The 20210-nt window shown below is 44.9% G+C and overlaps 2 protein-coding genes across 2 annotated transcripts in view; both read right to left on the bottom strand.

The window, feature by feature from the left end:
* The window catches only part of LOC148502609 (uncharacterized), a 283629-nt gene that overhangs the window by 258023 nt on the left and 5396 nt on the right, over positions 1–20210 (bottom strand).
* Positions 1534–18494, bottom strand: LOC148502610 (uncharacterized). Its single transcript, XM_088449597.1, has 4 exons — positions 18416–18494; positions 18205–18302; positions 17455–18025; positions 1534–2427 (listed from the first exon to the last, which is right to left on the bottom strand). The coding sequence occupies exons 1-4, from the start codon at positions 18447–18449 to the stop codon at positions 1625–1627; spliced, it is 1506 nt and encodes a 501-aa protein (XP_088305723.1). The 5' UTR covers positions 18450–18494; the 3' UTR covers positions 1534–1624.

Below are 20210 nucleotides of genomic sequence, written 5' to 3'. Positions count from 1 at the left end.
ACGCCTACATATACACCACCAGTAATCATCACCCGAGGTTGCTAAAAAATGTCCCAAAGGGCCAGGTTCAGAGAATTAGAAGAAATTGTACCAACGAAAATGTATTCCAACAAGCAGAACTCAAAAATAAGTTCATTGTAAAAAGATATGATACAAAATCAATTGAAGACAATATTGAAGAGATGAAAAAAATCCCCCAGAGAAATTTGCTGGAATGCAGAAAACCACAATCGCAGAATAATCATCCAAGACTCCCTTTCGTGTCCACTTTCAACAATCAGTATCATTCAGTAGAACAGATTTTTAAAAAACATTGGCATATTTTAACCTTTTAAAAGATATTACCCCTGTACCTGCTTTCACATAAAGAAAAGCGCAAAATATGAAAAATAAAATTGTGAAAAGTGCAATCCCAGAAAAAAGGCGCAATAGAATAAAAACCACTGGATTCCATCGATGTGGAAAGTGCATCCCATGTAGGACCCATCAACATCAAAAATGTAAGAGACCTATTAATCAACAACCACGACAGGTTTTTAAAATACAGGATTTCATTACCTGTGAAAGCACTAATTGTATATACATTATAGAATGCACTTGTAATCTCCAATATATTTGAAAAACAAAAAAGGAAATTAAAAGATAGATGGGGGAACATGAGGAGTATTAAAAGAGGGTACTAAAATCACACACTAAACATTTTAAATTAAAATATGCATGTTCTACGGCAGGTATCAAACATATTATAGGTATTAAAAAAGTTGAGGGAAACTGGAGAATAATAAAAATCAGATATGTCTAGCCAAAACGGAAATGAAAACCATATATGAGCTGAGGACCCTGGAACCTTTAGGGTGAAACAGCGATTTTGAGCTCAAATGGTTTTTTTAAATTCATGAATTATCTTATCGGCTTCTTACGTTTTTTTTTAAAATATTTTTTACTCATATTTATAAGTATTTATGTAATCGTATGTAATACTAGATGATTTTTCTCTATAGTAGATATGGAATTCACTATGACAAATGTATTCTCCTTTTATATATCATTTAAATGTTTATTAAATTGGTGATGTTATTCAGTGTATTTAAACTGTTAAACCATGGTGATGTCATTTTAATGTGGGAGGTTTTTATTATCTATCCCATTTCTTATAGAAAAGTGTTGTCTCCTAAGTACATTACCCATCCTGTCTAAATAGATGGAAGGTCTTCCCCCCATACTGCCCATGTGACTTGATGGGCATGAAGCCCCACACATGCATGATACATTCCAGGCGTGTGGACATCACGTGAGCGGAACGATCCACGTGTTCACAAAATGCTCGATGCCGAAGACTCACTTTAGATGATGTATTTCCGGTGCTCCACCACGTGGTGGAAGCGTTTCAAGTGTTGGAACACACTATATGGTAAGGATTCGATCGAGAATTATAACCACTATTAGATTCTCCTCCATTTATAGGAATGGAGAACGGGAGCTTTAGCACTTATTCCTTTCATACCAAATTGGTTAATACTTGATTAGAATAAATGGTTTCTCACCTGTGTGACTTCTCTGATGTGTAACAAGACTTAATTTCTGTGTAAAACATTTCCCACACTCAGAACATGAAAATGGTTTCTCACCTGTGACTTCTCTGATGTGCAATAAGCTCTGATTTGCTTGGAAAAATTTTCCCACACTCAGTACATGGAAATGGATTATCACCTGTGTGACTTCTCTCATGTATAACAAGATGTGATTTCTGTGTAAAACATTTCCCACACTCAGAACATGGAAATGGTTTTTCACTTGTGTGACTTCTCACATGTGTGACAAGAGATGATTTCTCTGTAAAACATTTCCCACACTCAGAACATGGAAATGGTTTCTCACCTGTGTGACTTCTATGATGTGAAATAAGATTTGATTTCTTTGTAAAACATTTCCCACACTCAGAACATAGAAATGGTTTCTCACCTGTGTGAATTCTCTGATGTATAACAAGATTTGATTTCTTTGTAAAACATTTCTCACACTCAGAACATAGAAATGGTTTCTCACCTGTGTGAATTCTCTGATGTATAACAAGATTTGATTTCTTTGTAAAACATTTCCCACACTCAGAACATGGAAATAGTTTCTCACCTGTGTGACTTATCTGATGTCTAACAAGAGCTGATTTGGGAGTAAAACATTTTCCACAATCAGAAGTGACTGTATCACTGCTATGATCTGTACTATGTGCAACAATATGTGAGTAACCAGAAGTACATTCTTCAAAAATAGAGGGATCAGATGGTATATCTGCACTAAGAAGTGATGGATGTATATTTAGGGTTATGTAATTTTCTTCCAGAGATCCTTGTGTGTGGTTATCTTCTAATTTAAAATCTGGAGACAAAACAAGATGTCCCTCCGAGGTCTTCCTTGTATTCTCTCCACCTGGTAGAAATAAAATAGTTATCCAAGTATCCCACAGAAAAGGCATCATTAATTAATATTATTCTCACCCCTATTCCCAGAGATTTGTGCTTAGTACAACATCATGCAGAACACTCTGGGCTTCTACCATTCACACTCATACACATAATATAGGAGAAGAAACAAACCTTACTAAATAGATCAGAACCCTAGAACTCTAGGCTCATTTTACTATCCCAGGAGCCGGCCAGCCCTAGATAATGCCCAAGGGGGAACTTTCACCCGGTTCCCAAGTTCTAGGCAAAGGGTGATAGATCTATCCCTCACTATTGACACAAAAGGCAGAAAAAATTCCTTAGTGCTAATAAAAAACGTACAAAATACTAATTGATTAAGGATGTAATATATCCTATATATAAATTTAATAGAAAATTGTATATTAGTCTATAGGGGAAAAAACAGCGGCTAGGTAAAATGAGGAGTAGTAATAGTCCCACAAAAAGTAAAAAAAAAGATGAAAACTGTGCTAATAAAGATATACGAACCCTGCGAGGCTGGCACTCTGTGTGGTTTCAATCATATATCTTGCTGTGGTGCCCTCCTAGAGTGTCTGCCCACTCAATATACAGATTCGGGGGTATAGGCGGCACTTATCCAGACTTGTAATAAGTATAAAATACGTCCTTTATTTTCAACTTTTCAGAGGGAGTACCTCCATCTTAAGATGGAGGTACTCCTTCCAAAACATTGGAAATAATGGACGTATTCTATACTTATTACAAGTCTGGAGGAGTGCCGCCTATACCTCCGAATCTGTATGTATGTATGTATATATATATATATATATATATATATATATAAAATTTTATCTGTCTAGTTATAGAGCTCTACCTATTGTAATAAGATTGGGGCAGGAGGTCCCACTCCTGGGGTAGATGCAACCTGCAAACACACAGCAGTTAGGAAACAGTACACGAGTCCAGGGTTTTCCTACAAGCTAGCCTCAGCTAGTTTTTATTGTGCAGTATAAAATGGAAAATATAAAAATCCTAGCACGAAACAGATTCCCCCTCTCAAAGTGGTAGGGTCTATTTCCCTCACCACAAGCATAGGCATAGTATTTAAAAGTAGTACAAGAGCCAAACCTGACACAGCTTATCTCACAGCTGCAGGCACTAATCCTGAGGGTTTAAAATACATAGGTCAGAAACCTTGGAGAAATATATTTGCCATTTAGCACTTTACCGGTGCTTCTGTCACAGTATATCTATTTTAGTAGTCGTCCTGAGTGCTGCTATATATAGATGCTATATATTTATGCCTCTCCTGACTGGGAGAGGTAATTGAAGGTCACCGGGCGCAGTACCGGAGGCAAGCATGGGTGTGCCAGCATTACAGAGTACCATACATATGGTAGGGCAGTGAGAAATCAGGAAGCACCCATGATTGCAAATGAATAATATAAATTTAATAAGAATATACAAAGATAGAAAATATATATAAAAAAAAAATGATTCAAGACTATAAGAACTTCTAGCTTATATAAGCCTCATGAAATACAATAAAAAGCATAGATGCTGGTATCATTGCATTATCTACATAGATAAAATAGTGAATAGGTAAAGTATATAGACCATCTGTTTTTCGTCTAGAATTGGTCCTGTGACCAGATGGCTGCAGCCTCTACTCCCGATCACAGATTACTGGACCTTGGGGTATCAGGGATCCCTGCTTACCATCAGTGACCGCTTGTCACTGACTCCAACCACTGCGCAGTGGGTGGGTATATAACTGCCACCACCGAACTCCCACCATTGTCGTTTGGAACCGCTTTTCCTTATGTACACTCAGACTCCTACCTCCGGCACCTGGAACCGCTTCTGCTGCGTATGCGTTAGCTAGCTGCGGCCACACCCCCTGATTGGTGTCGGCTGATTCCTCCTTATCCCACGCAAAGGACCAGACTCTGCAGGGTAGCTGGCAATGGGTTTGAGCTTTGGAGACATTTGGATCAATAAAGAACAGCTGGAGAACGGAATAGCACTTTTTGCAATTCTGTTGGTCGCAAGATTCAGATGCAGTTGTACGGCAAAGATGTTTATTGCTCACAGACTTGAAAAAGATCTTCCCTTTAGCTTTACAGGGGTATAGTATACATAGATGATACAGCAGTCTTGATATTCCAAAGATATACAAGGTTTCACATTTTTACCAGGTATGCAGCCTTCTTTTATGCCACTCAAATACACATTACCACAGGGGGTAAGTCCACCCTGTGGTTTCCAGCCAATCACCTTAAGTACATGTCCTGTGCATGTGCTGGCCACATGCACATTTAACATTGTCCCCTATGGACAAGGAGGAGTGATCACTCCCCTGTGCCTGAGCCTACCTGGTGTTTTAGTCGCCACCCAGGAGTCGGCTCATCTAGGGCCAGGGGAGGTTTACCCCCAAAACCGTCTTCCAGGAATCTGCTAAGGGACCAAGCCTGCCACCCCTGCCTGAATCCGAGCTCCAGAGGTGGACAAGCAGGGTCCCTAGGCATGGTTTCCTGGCCACAGAGGGGAAGCTCTTTTGGAGCTCACTGAGAACAATTATCTGGCTGCATTAGCCAGCTTCCTATGCACATCCTCATACCACTTCCAGGCATTAGGCTGCATAGGTGGCACATTTATTGCTCTGGAAGGGGCTGGAGGATCCAGCAGCCCTCTGAGAACTCTGGAATCCCTGGCCAACCAGGGAAATCAAAGGTAAGTGCAATTTTCCTTAAATAATACATTTAAAATCATACATTAAGTATATACCGTTAAAATAAATGTTTATATTGTACACATATGCACTCTGTGCCTGTGCCCCCCATCAGGCTCTAATCACTGCAGCTTGGGTTCTGTGAGCCCAGCTCAGTGCTGCACATACAGTTTAAAGACATTTTCATTTAAACCCATTTGTTTTTGTATACTCTGGGCTAAGCGCTGGGCTTTCCTAGCCCGGAACTCTTGCAGACTGAGCTCAGGGCTGGGGCTCTCTCAGTACCGGGGGTTACCAGAAGCTTGCTTGCCTGGTCCCCCAGCGCTCCCACCCCCACTTGTTAGTCGCAGCCTCTGGAGCTCCTGGGGCTGGTGGCACCGTTGACTCCTGGGACAGCGCACCGGTCCCCAGTAGCTGGCACACAGCCCCCTCGGCTTCTCCTCCGTACTGGGGTACCGACCCCCAGCGTGCAGCTGCCGCAGTCCTCCCATCGGTGCAGCACATCAAGGGTTAACTGGCATCCACGCTGAGCCGTGGATCTGGGGCGCCGGGAGGTAGGCCGCCAACCCCCAGCGTCAGCGCACAGTGCCCCGTGATACCGTGCACCAGGGGTTAATCAGCGCCATGGAGGGAGACGGCTAGCCTGGTCCCCCCTGCATGCAGTGCTTAGCCCTGCAGTCTGGGACACTTGTCCTGGCTGCAGCGGCTTCCTGCTGCCCTGGAGCCCAGGGAGCTGTGCTTACAGCTCCAGGCAGTCAGCACACAGCACTGCAGCCTTGCTGTGTAGCTGTGCCACCGGGGAGCTAAGCTCCCATCCCCAGCATGAAGCACTCAATGGCTCCTTACAACCTCCCCCCTGACACCGTGCAACGAGGGGTTAATACTGCCTCGGTCATCAGAGGAGGTCCGGGCCGCGGAAGACTATATAAATACATTTTAATACTCACCCAGCACTTAGCACCGTTAAAACATTTAAATACAGAGCGCCTAGCACCTATTGTTACATTTAAAAATGGCGCCGCAGCACAGGGGGTTAACCCTTTCAGAGCCGCGGCCATGATTCACGTGTGGCCAGCCTCCGGCCACAGGTCCCATGAAGAGCTGAAGGAATTTCTTATTTATATGAACAGGAATTCTCTAAATCTGGAGTTCACAACCACCTACAGCACAGATATGGTGGTATTCCTGGATCTTGAAATTCACATAAAAGAAAACAGTATCCAAACAAGACCCCATATCAAGAAAGTGAATGGAAACAATATGTTGGCATACAACAGTAATTACCATAGACAATGGGTAAATATTCCAGAAGGACAATTCCAATGCTTAAGACAAAACTGTACAGGTGACCACATCTTCATTGAACATTGCAGAGAAATGAAGAAAACTAATTATCCAAAAGGGCTACAAAGAAACAGAATTACAAGAACAAATAGACAATATCTCAAAAATAGAAGAAAATAACTAAATAATTACAACTCAAAAAACCAACAACAAACAGAAACACAATCCATTTGCTTGTGCGTCTCACATAAATTCTCAATGCACGGACCACATCCAGGGAAGCCTCACCTGGTGAGAGACTAGAGCCCTGAAATGCTGGAACTACTATTTCTTCATTAATAGGAAATTTAGACACCACTTTCGGAAGGTAACCCTCCCTAGTACGTAGTACTGCTCTATCTTGATGAAATATCAAGAACAGCTCACGGAAGGAAAGCGCAGCTAAATCCGACACTCTACGTGCAGATGCCATAGCAAGAAGAAATACCGTCTTTGCTGTTAGCCACTTGATGTCTACTGAATTTAAAGGCTCGAACGGAGGAGCCTGTAAACCCTTCAGAACTAGAGTCAAGTCCCACGGAACAACCAGGGAAACGGAGGGAGGCTGAAACCTCAACACCCCCTGAAAAAAGGTCTTTATATCTGGTCTCAGAGCAATTTTATGTTGGAACCAGACTGAAAGAGCAGACACCTGTACTCTCAAAGAGGCCAGGCGGAGCCCTTTTTCCAGACCGCTTTGAAGAAAATCAAGCACTCTGGATATCAGAAATTTCTGTGGGTCTTACCCTTTCAGTTCACACCACTGAAAGAAAGTATGCCAAATTTTATAGTATATACGGGCTGAAGATGGTTTCCGTGCCTTCAGCATCGCCCATATAACAGACTCGGAAAACCCCTTCTTCCTCAAGAGCCATGTCGTCAACGATAGCCGATGAAGATCCGGGTACCAGCAGGGACCCTGCAGCAACAAATACGGTCTCAATGGCAGAGGCCATGGAGTGTCTATGGAGAGAGACCGTAGATCTGTGAACCAGTGCTGTCTCGGCCACGTCGGAGCTATTAATATCACGGTGCTGCCCTCTTGTTTGATCTGTCTGACCACTCTGGGAAGAAGAGCAAATGGGGGGGAACAGATATACCAGCTTGTAACGCCACTTTACTGTCAGTGCATCTACAAACTCAGCTCTCGGATCTCTTGTCCAGGATCCGTACCTGGGAACCTTGTTGTTCCTTCTTGATGCCATCAGATCTATTTCTGGTAGACCCCACCTGTCCACAAGATTCCAAAAAACCTGTGGATGTAGGGCCAACTCTCCTGCATTTAGCTCCTGCCGACTGAGAAAGTCGGCCTCCCAATTCAGAATCCCCGGAATGAACACAGCAGATATCGTGGGAAGACGAGTCTCTGCCCAGACCAAGATTTTTGATACCTCTGCCAAGACAGCCCAACTCCTTGTGCCCCCTTGATGATGTAGGTAGGCAGCCGCGGTGCGATTGTTCCGACTGTATCTGCACCGGCCTGCCCTTTAAGATTTCCTGAGCCTGCACTAAAGCTTTGAATATAGCTCTTAGTTCCAGGATGTTTATCGGTAGCCGGCTTTCCGCCACTGACCACTTTCCTTGGAAAGTGTGTGACCCCGTCATCGCCCCCCAACCTTGAAGACTGGCGTTGGTTTTGACCAATGTCCAATCCGACACCCAAAAGGGGTGACCCTGCCTGAGATGCTTTGTCTGCAACCACCAGGACAGGGACAACCGCAGCTCTGGAGAGAGACGCAGCAACTGAGACCTGATCGTGCGATGATCCTTGTCCCAGTGAGACAGAATTAATTGCTGCAGAGGTCTGGAGTGGAATTGAGCATATTCCACCATCCTGAAGGTTGCCACCATCGACCCCAGGACTTGCATGGCCACTAGAACAGATATCTGCCTGTTGCGAAGCAACCTGCATATTCGTGATTTTAAGGCAAGAATCTTCTCCTCCAGCAGATATATTTTCTGCACCACGAAGTCCAATCTTGCTCCCAAATGACACAACTGTTTTACCGGACAGGGTAACTACTTTTGCCAGTTTATGATCCAGCCGTGACTGTACAGACATGATACTGTCAGCCTCAAATGATCCTGTAACTGCTGCGGGGACTGCCCTAGCAACAGGAGGTCGTCCATGTAAGGCAAAATCCTGATGCCTTGGCGTCTGAGGCATGCCATCATCACCGCCATCACCTTGGTGAATACCCAAGGGGCTGTGGACAGGCCAAAAGGTAGGGCCTGGAACTGAAAATGTTCCCCTCCTACCGCAAAACGAAGACATTTTTGATGAGCCTGTGTGATTGTTATGTGGAGGTAGGCATCCTGTATATCTAAGGATACCATATAGTTCCCCTGCTCCATTGCAAACACAATCGATTGCAATGTTTCCATCCTGAACCCGGGGGCTCGAACAAATGTGTTGAGCTCTCTCAGATTCAGAATAGGCCAGTACGACCCGTTCGGCTTTTGAACCAAGAACAGATTGGAGTAAAACCCCTCTCGGAACTGATTCTCTGGCACCGGAATCACTACCTCCGATGCTAGTAAGACAAGAATTGCTTTCTGAAGGGCCAAAGCTCTTTCTGAACCCTCCTGTGGGTTTACACAAAAAAACCTTTGAGGAGGAGTCCTCCAAAACATCAGGGCGTACCCTCGGGAGACAATTCCTCGAACCCAGGCATCCTCCATCGTGAGGTGCCAGGGCGCCCGAGAACCGAAGCAGTCGGCCCCCCACTCTGGGATCCCCCAGGGGGAGGCCCGTCCCATCAGGCCACTGGTTTATCCTGGACCCTAGATCCTGGACGTTTGTTCTGCCAAGGCTTCCTGGGTCCTGCCTTTTTTGGTGGAAATCTCACTGAGGGCTGACCCTTGGCCTTGCCCTGCGGCCAAAACCCCCAAAAGGACGCCCCTCTCAGTTTAGACGAGGTTGCTGATGGCAAACCTGCCGTCTTTGAGGCTGCCATGGAGGATACAATTTTGTCCAATTCTGGACCAAAGAGAACACCCCCTGTGAATGGAAGGGCCTTTTTGGACCCGGCATCTGCCTTCCAATCCTTTAACCAGAGAATCCTACATGCCACCACGGACTCCGCAGAAACCCTGGTGGAAAGGATCCCTGCATCCAAGGCGGCATCCGCCAAATAAGAGGCCCCTTCTCTAATAAAGGAGATCATATCCAGTTGCTTCTTAGAGGCATCTGGTAAAGACTCCGTTAAAGTTTTGGCCCACTCCTCAATAGCTCTTGCTACCCAGGCAGTGGCCATAGCTGGGCGGGTGGCCGTTCCTGTCAGTGAGAAAATTGATTTGAGACAAGTCTCCAATCCGTGGCTTCCTTCAGCGAAGCCGCTGGGATTAACAGTGTGGTACGTTTAATCAGCTGCGCCACATGTGCCTCAACTGACGGTGGATTCTACCACCTGGCACAGTCCTCTGCTGGAAAAGGATATAGAAGCGCCATTCTTTTAGAAGAATGGATTTTCTTATCTGGACAGACCCACGCTTCCTCCATAAGTTCTGACAAATGTTCAGACTTTGGGAATTCTGCGTTAACCACCTTCTGGCGCTTAAACAGGGGGCCTTCCTAAGCGGAGGATCCCCTTCTTCGATATTTAACACTGATTTTACAGCCCTTATTAGAAAGGGGACATCGGCTACTGGGAAATGATCATCACCCTCCTCGGAGCTAGACTCCTGTGAAGAGTCCTGTGCCTATTTCTCCTCGGAGGAGGCACTGGAGTACTCACCCATGCGAGAAGGCAAATGGCACCTAGATTTAGGCTGCTTTGGTTTGACAGCCTGAGGCTGAAAAACCCCCGAGGATGCCATAATCTTTTCAGCACCAGGATCCATCCAAGTCAATGCCATAACCTTACCAGCACCAGGTCCTTACAGCTAGACTCCTGTGAAGAGTCCTGTGCCTATTTCTCCTCGGAGGAGGTACTGGAGTACTCACCCATGCGAGAAGGCAAATGGCACCTAGATTTAGGCTGCTTTGGTTTGACAGCCTGAGGCTGAAAAACCCCCGAGGATGCCATAACCTTACCAGCACCAGGGTCCATCCAAGGCGGCCACATCATGGGCATAGGATGCATCTGCTGAGGCAAACCCCACACTGGTGGTACCGGAGCAGCCAGCCGCTCCGCCACCTGAGCCATAACCTAAGAAAATGATGCCCAAGGTGGCTCAGGGCCTGTAACAGGCAGAGTTAATTGGTGTGGTGGCTGTCTAAAGCAGTTCCCACAAAGCCCATTTTGTAGAAAGTCCTGTGGGGACAATCCTGCCTTGCAGGCTATACAGGATATCAGCAACGGGGCTCCCGCCACCTGACCCTCAGACTCCTTACACATAACACTATGCCAATGGTTCTGAGTGTATATGTGCTGCGTTCTACTCTCAACCCACACACCCATAGCAAGGGAAGGGGAGAGAGTGACAGTATACAGGAATTACAGTATCCATATAGACAACAATCACATGTCATGCATAAACACTTCTATGAGTCATACGCATATAAGCTCTCACTACCAACAATCAGCCTAGGCTTAGGTAGGATAGAGCCCTGTAAAACCTGAAGTAGCAGTAGGAAAGGTAAACAGGGAGACTGCCCAGCGTCCTGCAGCAGCAGCGATCAGAGAGCAACTGACATACACGCTGGCTGCCTTATATGGAGGCTGGGAGGAGCAACCCACAATCACTGTGCCAGAGTACTGAACTAGCATGTGGATTGGGGGAGGGGCCGCTGGGGAAGCATACCTCCCCTATGCTGCTTGGACCTGCCCGGTAAACTGACCTGGCCCCTGCCACAAGCCCCGGCTGGTCAGGAACATCATATCCCGGCGGTCTAGTGTAGGAAACAAGCCGTATGCCTCCCGACTGCAGCGCGCCTCCGGCCAGTCTCACCACCGGAGGCAGGACCGCCACGTGGTCCCGGCGTCAGCGGCTGCCGCAACCACCTGCTTAACCGCCATCCCCTTGATCCGGGTGCGGTCCAGGGCATGAGAGCCCCTGCCGAAGCCCAGCCAAGGCTAGCGGTGCGGCGCCGGGGAAGGTAGTTGCAGCGCGTGGCCGGTGCGTCTCCGGTCAGGCACGAGGCTGCTTCCAGGACAGCTCGGACCACCCGCTGAGACAGAGAGTAGAACTCTCTTTTCTTTTTTACTCGTCTGCAGGACTGCTCCTGCAGTCCCACTGTCTATGTGTTGTACACACCAAACAGGAAGAACTGGCTACCTGAGGCAGGGGGTGGGGTATATGAGGAGGAACCCCGGTGCATCCTGGGAGCAGAGAGCTCGTTTGTGTTAACTGTTTGGTGACCGGGATTCATACCCCAACGTAATGGCTGTGGACCCCAAGGACCCCAAAGAAGAAATAATAAAAATAAAGCTTGGCCTTATAACAGCCCCACTGTATAACGGTGATCCAGCTTCTGCTGGACACCAAAGAAACTGAGTTGCCTTTGGGATTTGGGCGGGGCATAGGGGGAAGGACTGGAGCATCCTGTTATAGAAAAAAACTTTGCTGTTGGTGTCTGGTCCTCCAAGTACCACCTACACCCCATTGTCGCCCTGTGGAGCTGTATGGAAGAAATAACTTAATGATTGTAAATTAAAAAAATATTTTTAAGCGAAACACATGTCGCTACACATGGGGTGATCCCAGCAGTGAGCGGTGGGACCTCCAACCGGCCCCTACACATGGGGTGATCCCAGCAGTGAGTGGTGGGACCTCCAACCTGCCCCATGGGGCACATGGGTTGCAGCATATATAGCACAACCCGATCAGGTACTTTGAGCCTGATCACAGACTCCCAAGGATCAGGAATATGCGCATGCGCCAGACCCATAATGCAAATGTGCAGTACACGTCTGTTGGACGGAGTTTGGCAGCAGACTGTCAATGATTAACAGTCTGCGGCAGCAACGGCCTCTGTTTTCCCGATATTAAGGAGTGTCACCACGGTGTGGGAAGGATTGGAGAGGCCAGGTCTCTTTTGAGCATCTGCGTGGTTTGCCTGACCCCATGGTCAGCAAGGCCAGCCAATGTGATCGCAGATGATCCGATGCTGCATCCTTGGACTATGCTTGGAAAAGTAATGCATGCAGAACAAATGGATGCCTCCTGCATCATTACCATAATAAAGCTTCACAACTGCTATCATGTTAGCAGCTGCAATAGTAACTACTTCCGCAGCTGAATCAGGCCCTTTGCCTTTCCCTCCATGCTCCTGGATATCGGTGCTCACAGCTACACTCGCCCTGCACCATAAGTGACTTCTCTCCTCCTCCTGTGACTTCAATCCTATGACCCGCTCTCTCCTCCTCCCGTTCACTGCTTGCACATGGTATGAAAGCAGAAGTGGGACATAGGTATTGGAACTACACCTTTCAACTCCTACTTCAGGACAGCACCTCTCCTATCATCACAGGGCTGCGATTACATAATACACATAGGGCCATATTCAAAATGGGGCGAAAAGTCTGTAATTTTTGCCTATTTCCATTATGCCCGTATTCAATTTCACTGACTTATCGCCGGTGCGAAAAGTCAATGTAAAAAAACGGGGATATTTTATCGCTCGCCTTTAGCAGGCGAAAAAAAGTGTACAAATGGGGTCTAAGGGTGCAGGTTTAAAAAAAAAATAGCCTGCACCCCTGGGAATAGTCCCTAAAAATAATCTGTGTTAAGTTTAAAAAAAAATAGGGACACCCCAAAAAATTTATTAAAATTTTTGGTTTAAAAAAAAAAAGAAATAGGAATCACATTTCTAAATTAGCGGAATGGAGTCCAGAGGGGTTCCCTTATATGCGGCAGGTGTTTTCTTCATTGCGGGAGGTGCATTTTTGCTGAATTTTTAAAAATCATTTACGGGACTTAAAAATATGCATGCACCCATTTTCAAGTACCCCAAATGTGATGGGCATAGTTATTTTTTTTAACCTTCTTCAAAGCCGCATTTATGTACCTGCCGCGGCTATTTAAAAACCCGACTTTTTTCTGCAGGCAAAAACGGGGGTACCCATAGTGATCCCCCATGTCTGGACATCTTTAGGGGGTCCTAGGATTAATTCCCGGAAATTCCCATTTTTTATTTCGCGGATCCCAGTTTCGCCGGTTCCCAATTTCGCCTACTTTGGAATTGAATATGGGGAATAGCAGGAACGCGCGCGATACTTTTCCGCCAGGAAAACAGGTGAAGGAGGCGAAAAGTCCAGCAGGTGAAAAGTCTGGACTTTTCACCTCAAATAGAATACGGGCCATTGTCAATTATCAGCTACAAACGTTACAATTTATGGGCTGCAGAAACTTCATGTGTTTAAATTATTTTTTTTGCCAAGCCTTGAGCAGATCCAGCTGCTCAATTGTATTTTATACTAAATCTGGGAGTAAATTAGATCTTTCATTTGTATTTATCTGTCAAACTTTGACATGCTGCTCTAATCTTAATATATTCTGGTATTTTCCATATATTAAAAAAAAAAAAAAGAGAAACCAGATGCACCATACAACCATTAATAATTATGCATAATATATGAGGTTTTTGGCAGAAATTAGGCCAAATATATGAGCTTACCCACCATCGTCAAAATAAACCTCATCGGGTAAGTCCCTAACACTATAGGGGTTCATGTCTAGGGCACGGGGCACCCCCAACCCCCCCCCAGCGTGGTTTCGGGTGCATCTGGTTTCTCTTTTTTCTTTGTTGTAATAAGTCTCAACTAGGTAACACATCCCATTAGAGCTAGGGTGTGCAGGCCAGGCCCTCTTTCCCCAAAATTTTCCATATATTCTAAGCATCTAAAAATTCTCTACCAGCCTCTTCGATCATCATTTATTATTCTAGAACCATTGACTTTTATAGGTATTTACCCGTTTTCATATATATGCGTTAAATATTTTCGCCATTTCTCAGACTACGGCAAGTATTGATATCCCTTACAAAATATACTACATTTAATACTTATTTTAAATCGGACATTTTTTAATCTTAATACATGGAGATATTACCTATCATTTTTATTTATTATTTTTTTCTGCAATCATTAAAACAGTGTGCCCCCAAAAAGGATCCTTTCTTCTGTCCTTACGGGAAATATCCCAATGACATGGTTTTTTTTTGTTTACCCTGTTTGTATGGTCCTGTGAGCACTTTGTGCTGTCTTATAAATAATATACAATAATAAAGAACAAAATAGCAGAAAAAAGATCTTTCTGGATTCAGGAAACCTAAATCCTCATCCAGAATAAGAGGACCCTCCAGCATGTGCACTATTCCTTACGCGTTTCATTGTATAATACAACATCCTCAGGGCTATAGAGAATCAAGCTTTACTCTTCCAAGATAATTAATAAGCGCCTTCTTACTCCATCTGCAGTTGTCTTGCGATGTCCCAAAAAGACAAAGCCTCACATACATTACTATATGTGTGTGTGTCTCTATATATTTGTGCAATAGTGTGTCTCTATATATTTGTGCAATATTGTCCACATAAAATCAACAACACATCCAAAGGAGAATGTGTAATAACCACATGGTCCCGTCCCAAAAATAAACAGGTCACATGATCATCTCACAAAAATGGTGAAAATATCCATTCTAGTGCAGCCAATATAACTGGAAAAACAAGATAAATCCAAACGTACTATGATTAAAATATATGAGCTCGATTCAATTCAACGTGAATTGAATAGCTCCGGAAATTAGCTCCTGAAGCTATTCAATTCAGCGCGCTGCAAAGCCCGGATAATGATTTCTTCTCTCACCCTTCCTGGGATGCGAGAAGAAATCCGACAAAAGTCTACGCGCTACTGCTGTTTTCTGCCCTTAGTGCTGAGAAAACAGCACGTGCCGGGAAGTTTAGTCGGAGAATGACCGTTCTCGTTACTAAACACCCTGTTTAAGGCACAAGGGGTGGGAGAAGGGGCATTCCCTGACCTAACGGCGCAGAATTGAATAGCGCCGGGAGCTCCCTCCAGGCACTATTTACTTTTCGATCAATTGAATCGAGCCCTATGAATCACTTATCTGAAAAATCTTTCTAAAAGACTGCAGATAATAGACACTGACACAACCTCCATCAGTCTTCACAACGCGTTTCGTCCTGACCACCAGTGTGGTCTGTATGACTTCCTCAGGGTTATATACAATAATAACAAGCCTAAGTTCTTCTACACTGTGATCATCATCTAAAATTAGATACCAGTGTAAATACTTTGTTTTAAAACGTATATCCGGAGTCCTAAGACCTCCATATCTAGAACATGGCAACTCTATTAAGGTGGAGTCATAGGAAATCCTCTTGCGGCCATTTTGACCTTATTGCTGATGTTTTACACTAGTCTCTAATATTAGATGATGGTCACGGTATATAAGCGGGGGCACAATTCTGGCAGCCCTCTAATACAGTGGAGGGTTGGTGCACATTTTGTAAAAACATCACAAAATGTGCACTAACTCTGCTACACTAGAATGCAATATAAAGTCACGCCTCTTAAACTGGCCACACATCTAAAGATTATCTGTCCAACCAGCCAACTAGTTGATTGGTTGGAATGAAAATCTGGTAAAGTATGAAAGCAAATAACAATTAGTTATTTGCTCACAAACTCCGGAAAATGGACAAAAACTGTTGTTTGAACAAATTGTTTAGATCAAACATAACTGACGGCCATTTTCATCTGTTTTCTGGCATTTAGGAGCAAATTGCTGATCATCATTTACTCCCATACGTTACCAGACTTTCATTCCAACCAATCAACTAGTTGGCTGGTTGGACAGATAATCTTTAGATGTGTGGTAAGTTTTATTCAGCTTTAGTATTGAAGTATTAGTATACACATATAAAGAATGAACTAGTAAGGTATTATTATTCAAGAGGATAATCTCACATGTGGTAGAACACAGGTATGGGGGCAGAGGGGTGAGACCGGGTACTAATTACCCAGACCCGGGCTTGCTGGAGGGGCCTGGCTCAGGCTCGGCCCCACCCCCTCCGCTCCCTCTTACCTCACATCAGCCCACCACACACTGAATAGCCTCTTGCCTGTTGGGGGGGATTGGTGGGCGATCACACTAATCGTGCCTCCACCAGGCTTTGCGCAGAGCTGAGGGGCTCTCAGCGCACCACTACGCGGCACTGCAAAAATGTTCCTTTTTAAACCCTAAGGGGTCATGGCCACACCTCCAGTGATTAGCCAATGCCCCCCACTGGGATTCAGCGCAGCTCTTTACGGCCCTGAACACAGGTACGATAAAGCTGACATCCCTTCTACTGATGTATGAGATACACCAGAGAGTGTGGGGAGGAGACTGGTCAGATCTCTGGGCTGGTAACACATGATGTGAGGAGGAGAGCAGGAGTATAATAGGGGCTGATGGCTCCTGATGTATGAGATACACCAGAGAGTGTGGGGAGGAGACTGGTCAGATCTCTGGGCTGGTAACACACAGTGATATGATGTGAGGGGGAGAGCAGGAGTATAATAGGGACTGATGGCTCCTGATGTATGAGATACACCAGAGAGTGTGTGGAGGAGACTGGTCAGATATCTGGGCTGGTAACACACAGTGACATGATGTGAGGGGGAGAGCAGGAGTATAATAGGGGCTGATGGCTCCTGATGTATGAGATACACCAGAGAGTGTGGGGAGGAGACTGGTAAGATCGCTGGGCTGGTAACACACAGTGACATGATGTGAGGGGGAGAAAGAATCTCATATGGGTTGATGGCTCCTGATGTATGAGATACACCAGAGAGTGTGGGGAGGAGACTGGTCAGATCTCTGGGCTGGTAACACACAGTGACATGATGTGAGGGGGAGAGCAGGGAGTATAATAGGGGCTGATGGCTCCTGACTCCTCACTGTCCAGATACTTTTCCCTCTTTAGTTGGTACTGGAAGAGGATTGTGTAGAAGAGATTGCTGTAGTGACTGAGCAAAGCGAATATGTGACTTTTTTCTGCAAAAAAATAAGTGTTTATTACTAACCTGTGCTGATATCTGTAGGGATTTCCTCCTCCTTACACTGCTGATCTTCTCTTGCATACATCTCTTCTCCCTCTGTATGTTCTGCTTTATTATCATCAGCCACATACATCTCTTCTTCTCCCTCTGTATCTTCTGTCTTCATATCAGACACATTTATCTCTTCTTCTCCCTCTGTAGCTTCTGTCTTAAAATCAGTCACATACGTCTCTTCTTCTCCATTTATATCTTCTACCTTTATATCAGTCACATACGTCTGTTCTTCTGCCTTCATATCAGTCACATACGTGTCTTCTTCTTCCTCTGTAACTTCTGCCTTCATATCAGTCACATACGTGTCTTCTTCTCCCTCTATATCTTCTGCCTTCATATCAGTCACATACGTCTCTTCTTCTCCCTCTGTATCTTCTGCCTTCATATAAGTCACATACATCTTTTCTTCTTCCTCTATAGCTTTAATATAAGTCACATGCATTTCTTCTTCTCTGTCTATATCTTCTACCTTCATTTCTGTCATATACGTCTTTTCTTCTCGCTCTATATCTTCTGCCTTCATATCAGTCAGATCTTTACTCTAAATTTCACAGAAAACAATAAAATAACACCTTAATAATGTCTGAGTACATTATTTGAGAATAAATAGTATAATATCAGCATGTTAAAATATCGTAGATGCAGAATAAGTAATAAATACAGGTCAATTAGTGAAAAGTCACTTTGTTTTTTGTGGTCATTGGGAAGAGCCTATATTACCTGATGCTCCTCTGGGGTCCTGTGATTCTCCTCTGTACAATCCTGTGAATATAGAGGACGGGGACATCTCTCTGGGGTATTTCTGTTACTGGGTCCATCTGTAGAACACAGTGACTGAGTACATTGTATATATGTGATTATCAGGTGATGTGTATATAGGAGGCCCCCATACCTGCTCTCCTCTGTACAATAAATTGCATTCTCCTCTTACCCAGTGATGTGAGGGGCCAGTGATTCTCCATCATCACGTCCTTGTACAGACCCCTGTGTTCCTCTATATACTTCCCCTCCTGTATGGAGACATGAGACAGTGACATCCTGACACTTTATAGGAACTTGACATACACAATGATAGTTATCCCCCAGACACATCCCCTGGTGTTACTGTGTAATGTCCCATTCCCAGCAGTCACCTCTCCAGTCATCACCCAGACACATCCTCTGGTGTTACTGTATAATGTCCCATTCCCAGCAGTCACCTCTCCAGTCATCACCCAGACACATCCTCTGGTGTTACTGTATAATGTCCCATTCCCAGCAGTCACCTCTCCAGTCATCACCCAGACACATCCTCTGGTGTTACTGTATAATGTCCCATTCCCAGCAGTCACCTCTCCAGTCATCACCCAGACACATCCCCTGGTGTTACTGTATAATGTCCCATTCCCAGCAGTCACCTCTCCAGTCATCACCCAGACACATCCCCTGGTGTTACTGTATAATGTCCCATTCCCAGCAGTCACCTCTCCAGTCATCACCCAGACACATCCCCTGGTGTTACTGTATAATGTCCCATTCCCAGCTATCACCTCTCCAGTCAGCAGATGAATGATCTTGTTGGTGAGCTCCAGGATCTTCTGGTCATTGTCTCTCTCATGTATCAGTGAGTGAGATGGAGGCACCATGATGGGGCTCTGGGTCCTGCTCAGTCCTCCTGACACATGGGGACGGCTGCTGGGTGTCTCACACTCACCGGATGTCTTTTTCACTACTGTGTAACCCTGTGTATGGGGGGAGACATCAATAAAAGGGGAAAATTATACTCATGGAGCTGTTTAATGTCATCAGCGCATAATATGCAAGAAGGGTCAGTCTTACAAATAAAACCCCTATCCTATCTGTAACTGTATATAGGAAAGTGGACAGAATACAGCACATCTCCTGCCATATTCATTTCAGTGATAGAAAAGAAACAAAACTAGATACTGTGAGCAATGTGATATATTCCAGCTCCTGTGAGGACCGAGGCACTGATACCATATCTCCCTGTATTATTACAATAGATATAAGTGATGTCACTGTGACACTCCCAGATCCCCTCACCTCCCCAGTCATGTCCCTGTATTATTACTATAGATATAAGTGATGTCACTGTGACACTCCCAGATCCTCTCACCTCCCCAGTCCTGTCCCTGTATTGTTACTATAGATATAAGTGATGTCACTGTGACACTCCCAGATCCTCTCACCTCCCCAGTCCTGTCCCTGTATTATTACTATAGATATGTGATGTCACTGTGACACTCCCAGATCCCCTCACTTCCCCAGTCATGTCCCTGTATTATTACTATAGATATAAGTGATGTCACTGTGACACTCCCAGATCCCCTCACCTCCCCAGTCATGTCCCTGTATTATTACTATAGATATAAGTGATGTCACTGTGACACTCCCAGATCTCCTCACCTCCCCAGTCATGCCGCTGTATTATTACTATAGATATAAGTGATGTCACTGTGACACTCCCAGACCCTCACCTCCCCAGTCATGTCCCTGTATTATTACTATAGATATGTGATGTCACTGTGACACTCCCAGATCCCCTCACCTCCCCAGTCATGTCCCTGTATTATTACTATAGATATAAGTGATGTCACTGTGACACTCCCAGATCCTCCTCACCTCCCCAGTCATGTCCCTGTATTATTACTATAGATATAAGTGATGTCACTGTGACACTCCCAGACCCTCACCTCCCCAGTCATGTCCCTGTATTATTACTATAG

The sequence above is a fragment of the Taudactylus pleione genome, unplaced genomic scaffold (assembly GCF_031769625.1).
Source record: "Taudactylus pleione unplaced genomic scaffold, aTauple2 ptg000488l, whole genome shotgun sequence".
Classification (NCBI taxonomy): domain Eukaryota; kingdom Metazoa; phylum Chordata; class Amphibia; order Anura; family Myobatrachidae; genus Taudactylus; species Taudactylus pleione.
Note: the sequence above shows the minus strand (reverse complement) of the source record. Positions and strands in the feature narration are given on the sequence as shown.

Coding starts and splice junctions, on each gene's coding strand:
- LOC148502610 (XM_088449597.1), bottom strand. CDS start 18,449: ATGATGGAGAATCACTGGCCCCTCACATCACTGG. Junction 18,303..18,415: donor CTGGCCCCTCACATCACTGG/GTAAGAGGAGAA, acceptor TGTGTTCTACAG/ATGGACCCAGTAACAGAAAT. Junction 18,026..18,204: donor GGACCCCAGAGGAGCATCAG/GTAATATAGGCT, acceptor TGTGAAATTTAG/AGTAAAGATCTGACTGATAT.